The sequence below is a fragment of the Microtus ochrogaster genome, unplaced genomic scaffold (assembly GCF_000317375.1).
Source record: "Microtus ochrogaster isolate Prairie Vole_2 unplaced genomic scaffold, MicOch1.0 UNK60, whole genome shotgun sequence".
In the NCBI taxonomy this organism is placed as follows: Eukaryota; Metazoa; Chordata; class Mammalia; order Rodentia; family Cricetidae; genus Microtus; species Microtus ochrogaster.
This window is the reverse complement of record NW_004949158.1, coordinates 1,156,215-1,163,101: the sequence shown is the minus strand read 5'-3', so window position 1 is coordinate 1,163,101 and position 6,887 is coordinate 1,156,215. Positions and strand designations below refer to the sequence as shown.

Here is a 6,887-nt window from a genome sequence, read left to right as displayed (position 1 = left end):
CACAGGGGGCCACGGAGAGTGCACAGTGCCAGAGAGTAAAACACAGGGGGCCACTGACAGTGCACAGTGCCAGAGAGTAAAACACAGGGGGCCACTGACAGTGCACAGCGCCAGTCCTGGCTTGGACAGGAACAGCTAGACGGCTGTGAGGAACACACAGGTAAACAAACAATTAGACTGGGTGGTGCACACCTTTAATCCCAGCATGCAGGAGGCAGAGGCGGGCGGATCTGAGTGGAGGCCAGCCTAGGCTACAGAATGAGTTGGAGGACAGCCAGGGCAACATGTCTGGACAGCCAGGAAAACCATGTCTCAAAACCCAAAACCTAAACAACAAAAAACAAATTAGTGCTCTCCAAAATCCTTCTTAGTCCACACTCCGCCTAAGGACTGAAGGTGAAGCTCCATGATGTGCACTGGCAGTCTACATCCTAGGTCTACCCCTACAGCACGAAAACAAAAGCCAACACACACACACACTCACCCACCCTAGCTAAATCAGACTGTACCCAGATCAAAGTCTCTGACCTGCTACAGTAATATACATTTCTATGAAAGAATAAAATTGCTGTCACCTTTGGAGTCACTTAAATTATAAAGCAGCCTAGCCTACACAAGAAAAAAATATATATAAATAGAAACAACAACCCAAACGCAAATTTGGAATCACAAAAGACCTGAAACAACCAAAGCAATCCTGAGTGAGTGATTTAGAGATGTCACAATACCTCAAGGTATAGTCTATATATATATTTATCGTAGGTCTCAAATTATAGTAATGAAAATAGTGTGCTACTAGCTCAGAAACACATGTGTGGATCAATGGGACAGAACAGAGGGCCTGGATATAAACCTGCACAGTTGTGACCACTTGATGCCAAAGGCATACATTGGAGAAAAGACATCTTCCTCAACAAATGTGCTAGATAAATGATATCCCTGTACTACAATCAATTGAATGTGGTGGATCAAAGACCTCAATATAAGACCTGAAACTATTAGGGGATACATTTGATATAGATACAGGCATTTCTAAAAAAGACTAGTTAGCTCAGGAAATAAAAGCAAGAACTGACAAATGGAATGAGAGAACGTTTCTGCACAGCAAAGGAAACAGTCGTGGACAGAGACAGCTACAGATTTGGGGGGAAACTTCGCCAGCTATACAAGGCTGAAGAGTAGTGTTTGCAAGACAGCCCAGTGGGTGAAAAAGAACTTCCTTCTAAGCCTTGCACCGTGAGCTGGATCATGGGAGCCCACATGGTGAAGTGAGAGACTCAACCCCACCGGTTGTTTTCTGATCTCCATACATGTGCTTTGGCATGTGTGTCTGTACACACTCACACAACACACAAAAAAAATACATAAATAAATACATGTAAAATAAATACAAATAACAAAAAAACTCCACCCAACCTCATCAATAATGAGCTAATGAAACAAACACTTTTCAAAAGAAGTGCAGATGGCCAAAAAAACAGGAAAATTAAAATACTTGACATTCTCAGACAGCAAATAAATACATTGAGATTACATCTCACCTATCAGGGTGGCTATCAAGATGATGATAAGACCAGTGTGATGTAATTCCAGGAAGCAGAAGCAGAAAGATTGTGCAACTTCAAGGCTGGCCAAGACTGTGTAGAGACAAGGAAGGGGGCGGCAGAGAGAAAGGAGACAAACCTAAGACACACACACACAACCTGGAAGTAGAAGCAAGACTGGGGGCCGGGAGAGGACCGGTGTGTCTGGGGAGAAAGGAGAATATTTGAGGAGGTGAATATGGTCAAGATTGTGATACAGTTGAATGAAGATGTCTGTGGAAGCCACCACTGTGAACAAGGAATACTGACTGTAATCCTGGCCCTCGGAAAGTAAAGGCCAAGGATTGCCACAAGTGAAGACCAGCCTGATCCACATAGGAAGTTTGGCCAAGCTGCTCTATATAGTGAGACCATATCTCAGGGAACAAAATAATGGTCCTAAAAATGTTAAATTTGTTGTATCCTAGCTCATTAAGATATTTAACTCACAACTCTTCCTGGCACTCTGGAGGCTGAGGTAGCAGGACTAAGAGTTCAAGGCCAGCCTGAACTACATAGTGAGTTTTAGGCCAGCCTGCACCACATAGGCTGGTTATTAAAAAAAAAGAGATAAACTGAAGGATGAAGGGTGGCTCCTTGGTTAAGAGCACTGGCTACCCTTGCACCCGTCAGGTGGTCCTAGCCTCCTGTACCTCCAGCTCCAGATGAGTCGGTGTCCTCCTCTGGCCCACAGGCTCTGTCCTCATGCACAGATCTACACACAGGCGCACAATTAAAGAGAAGAGAAAATCTTTTTAAAATATGAGGCTACTCGTTTAATTTTATCCTTTTTTGTTGGTGTTTTTTTTTTTTCGGTTTTGATTTTTGTTTTTCTGAGAGGCTGGGACTCTCAAAAAGGCATTTCTTTATACTGGGTTGTGTTTAGTTCATTTATATTTTTTCATAATTTATCAGTTGTGGATAAAGTCATTTTCAGGTTTCTGAGAAAAACACTTATTTGGTTTACTTCACATTTTAACATGTTTTTTTGTTTTTGTTTTTTTGGTTTTTTTTTTTTTTGAGACAGAATCTGTCTCTTTATCTGTGCTCCAGATAAATTATCTTAAGGCATGACCCAGGACTTCTTTCTAAGCACTCCTAGGGCTGGTGGTGATGTGCCCGCCTTTAATCCCAGCAGAGACAGAGGATGTCTGTGAATTCAAGGCCAGCTTGGTCTACAGAGCGTGTTCCAGGACAGCCTAGACTATTACACAGAGAAACACTGTCTCAAAAAGCCAAAAAAAAAAAAAAAGGAAACCACACAAGGGCTTCTCTCCATATGCTTAGTTTAGGCCTGTTCCACTGAAGGATGGGTAAACATTGTGACCCCTACTCCTGTGCTCACAGCACGCATTACCTTTGGTTAAACTTCAACCAAACAAAAGGGAGATCCCAGAATGTTCTGCGTGCATTACCTAAACTAAGGATCTCTGTGGGATCCAGTAATTCTTTAGTGAAATGGTACCCAGTGGAACCCAATTCTACCTCAGTTTCTAGCACACAGAATTAGTTCCTGAACCTTTCTGAGACCCGGGTTGCAAACCAGCCTGGAAAAGGTAATGAATAATTGATGTTAGTGATGGAATCAATAATTCACAGGGGATTTTATTTTTCTCTTCCTGCTCAGTTTATGATTGGCATCAGAAACCTTGGGTGTTGTTTTGGGTCGCAGCTCCCAAGGGTATATTCTGTCTTGCCTTCTAACCCTTCATTCCTGTCAAGCTCCCTCCTCTTCCAGAGACTGATTGTTGTCTTTGTTTAAGACTTTCAGGATGAATCTGGAAAAACTCAGCAAGCCTGAACTCCTGACACTGTTCAGTATTCTTGAAGGAGAACTTGAAGCAAGGGACCTCGTTATAGAAGCTTTAAAGGTATGTAGAGAGGGCCTGGGGATCCTGTGTTGCAGGTCATTTCTGTAGTGTATTTAAGTGGATATTGGTGTCGTTATTGGAGTGGCAGTGGGACATATTGACAGTTGCTTTAGGCACCCACCTCTGTGTCAAGATTTTTAAGTCAAGAGTGGTGGCACATACCTTTCCGGTGCTTGGGAGGCAGAGACAGGGGTATGTATCTCTCTGAGTTTGAGGTCAGCCTGGTCTACATAGCAATTTATAGATCATCTAAAGCTACATAGACCCTGTCTCAAGAAATAAACCACCTGGCGGTGGTGACGCATGCTTTTAATCCCAGCACTCGGGAAGCCGAGGCAGACAGATCTCTGTGAGTTCGAGGCCAGTCTGGTCTACAAGTGCTAGTAACAGGACAGGCACCAAAGCTACAGAGAAACCCTGTCTTGAAAAAACAAAATAAAAACAAACAAAAAAAGAAAAGAAACAAACCAAGGGAGGGAAAAGTGATGAAGCTTTTCTGCTCAAAAATAGCCCCTTAGTCTCTCTGCTAGGTTTCTGAACCTTGAGCCTTGCACTTCTATTGTGTTTTGACTGTTTTTTAACTGCTGACGCCCTTTGAGAACTTGCTGAGATCTATTTCATGAGCGGTATATATGCATTCATATACTGATGCTCGGGATAAAATGTCCAGGACATCAAGGTTTCCATAAAGCTATTGCTAGGCAGGATGTGGTTGCGTGGTGGCACATGCCTCTAATTCCAATACTCCTGAGACAAAGGCAGTGGATCTCTTGAGTGAGTTCTAGGACAGCCAGGGCTACACAGAGAAACCCTGTCTCAAAAATTTAAAAAAAAAAGTTAGAACTGGAGAGATGGCTCAGCGCTTAAGAGCACTGGCTGCTCTTCCAGAGGTCCTGAGTTCAATTCCCAGCAACCGCATGGTGGCTTACAACCATCTATAGTGAGATCTGGTGCCCTCTTCAGGCCTGAAGGCATACATGCAGAACACTGTAGTATACATAATCACTAAATAAGACCTTTTTTTTAAAAAAAAAAAAAGGAAATTCGGTTACTTATTTTGTTATCAGTTAGAATGCAAAGCTTGGGAGAGGTGTATTAGTGAGGAGAGACAATCTATGGAAACTCTGCAGAGCCTATAAAAACCTAAGCAGATGCACCCCCTTTCAACTTGGAGCTTTTTACACTTGCACGGAGATCTTTCCCTTCTGTCTTAACATGTTTAGATAAGAGAAGAAGAGACTTTTTCCGAGTATCGGTTGAATCTCAGCAGACGAGACCCCCCCAAAGCCAAAGGGTAGTAACCAAAGCAGGCGAAAGTTGAGCGTGCTGAAGACAGATGACTCCCTACGAAGAACAGCGCATCTCGACAGCAAACATGTCGTTGTCAGGTTTAGAGTGATGCTAGTTTATAAAAGACTGACTTTACTAGTTAGCTTGGCCTCAGGACACCTCACCTTCCCATGCCTTGTCCTTGCCTGACAATGAGAACAGGAAAAGAACCAAGGATGGTTTGAGCCCATTTTTAACCCTGCTAGTACCTGTTGTTCTGTGGCAGAGGACGCCTGCAGTGGAAAGGGACCGTTTCCCCAGCCTGGGAGGGTGCAGAATGGCACCTGCTGCGTGTGTCACTTTGCTGTTCATTTCCCCTAAGCTTGACAGAGCCTGATGTAGATACCTGGTAAATATTTGCTGTAGTAATTTTTGTTGTTGAAGTTTAACTCGGGGACACGATCAGTCACTAAGCCACATCCCTAGCATCAAATATTTGTTGAACAAATAAAATGACTGCCATTTTGATGCATTGCCTTAAGATTGCCACAGTACTCCCAGGCAAGTGTTGGAGTTAGCAGGAGCTGTTCTCTGTTCTGTGCCATAGGGTGCCTTGGCTGCTTGCTGCACATGTTTCCTAGCGGTTTTTCTACATGTGTCTAGTTCTGTTTACTATAAGAATGGTCTGAAAAGTTGAAAGGATCCAGAGAAGCGGGAGCTCTAAGCTCTATAAGGGAGTTGTTTAGACAGCCAGTGGCATTCTCCATCTGTGTGGCCTGTAGGTGATGTAGCTGAGCTCAGCCTCCATCCAGTGTGGCTCCCCCACAAGACAGGCGTCTTTAAACATCTCCTGAGTCAGAGTTATTCACAGTTGGGTTAGAGGCACAGTCCTCAACAAGATTCTTTGCTGCTGCTGTTTTGAATTTATTTGTATTTATGTGTATGAGTGTTTTGCCTTCATGTATGTGTGTGCAATGTATGTGTACCTGGGAAGCCAGAGGAGGAAATCAGATTCCCTGAAATGAGTTATAGACTTTTGTGAGCCACCATGCTCTTAACCACCTAGCCATCTCTCTGGCCCCCTGCCAGATTCTTTACATTAAAGTGAAATCTCATTTCATCTGTAGGATCGTTTCTGTCTGTCTGTCTGTTAGGGTTCTGTAGCAATGCTAGATGTCATCTTACAGCTCTTTTGCTTAACAAATACTTGGTAGACTTTCTGAACTAACAATGATTTTCTTTTTATTATTAGTTCCTAATTCATATTCAGTGAGTTAAAAAGCTTTGGTCTTTGTTTTTTGGGTTTGGTCTTTTTTTTTTTTGAGGGGTTTTTGTGTTTTGGAGTTGTTTTTTGGGGGGTCGTTGTGTGTGTGTGTGTGTGTGTGTGTGTGTGTGTGTGTGTGTGTGTGTGTTCACATGTGTATACGCACGAGCACATACAAACAAGTGGAGGTCTCTGCGAGGCCCAAGGTGCTGGATCCCTTCCAGCTGGAGTTACAGGTTGCCGTGTGCTGTCTGAAGTAGGTTCTGGGAACCAAACTCTGGTCCCCCTGCAAGAACAGTATGCCTAGTTAACCACTGAGCCTTCTCTTACCTCTTCAGGCCACTTCCGCCCACCCTCACTCACTTTCTGACACAATCCCATTATGTAGCCTGTCTGACCTAGACCTCAGGCTCCATAAAGATCCCTCTGCCTCTCGAGTACTGGGAATAAAGTTGTGCTCTAGAAATGGCCAGCTTGGTCTTTCTAAGCAGCTTTGATTGCTCTTTTCTTTTGCTTTCAAAGGGGAAGGACAGTCTTTTTTTCTACTTTAAGTTTTTGTTTCTGAACAAAACCACATGGCTACCTGTTGCTTCTTAGTGAATATTAAGTCACACAGGTTTTGTTTCTTTAGGGAACAATTGTAAATGTCCTACAGTTTGTAAAAATGAATCCCTGTCTAGAGCTGGGATTGTAAAAGTGTTAATTCACTCTCTGGACTTGTTGCCACGTGCTAGGTTGCACTGCAGTTCCTACAGTCTCCCAGTAGTGTGCTTCTCCTGCCCATAGAAAAGCCGCGGGGGGTGGGGGTGGGCGCTGGAGAGATGGCTCAGAGGTTAAGAGCATTGCCTGCTCTTCCAAGGGTCCTGAGTTCAATTCCCAGCAACCACATGGTGGCTCACA

At 43.6% G+C, this 6,887-nt stretch overlaps 1 protein-coding gene across 3 annotated transcripts in view; it reads left to right on the top strand.

Moving 5' to 3' along the window:
• Nucleotides 1–6,887, top strand: part of Cttnbp2nl (CTTNBP2 N-terminal like) — a 48,977-nt gene that overhangs the window by 16,127 nt on the left and 25,963 nt on the right. For all 3 annotated transcript variants that reach the window (XM_005369778.2, XM_013354692.2, XM_026777369.1), the window contains exon 3: nt 3,347–3,454. In XM_005369778.2, the coding sequence (XP_005369835.1) occupies nt 3,356–3,454 (99 nt within the window). In that variant the 5' untranslated portion in view covers nt 3,347–3,355. The remainder of the gene's footprint in view (nt 1–3,346; nt 3,455–6,887) is intronic.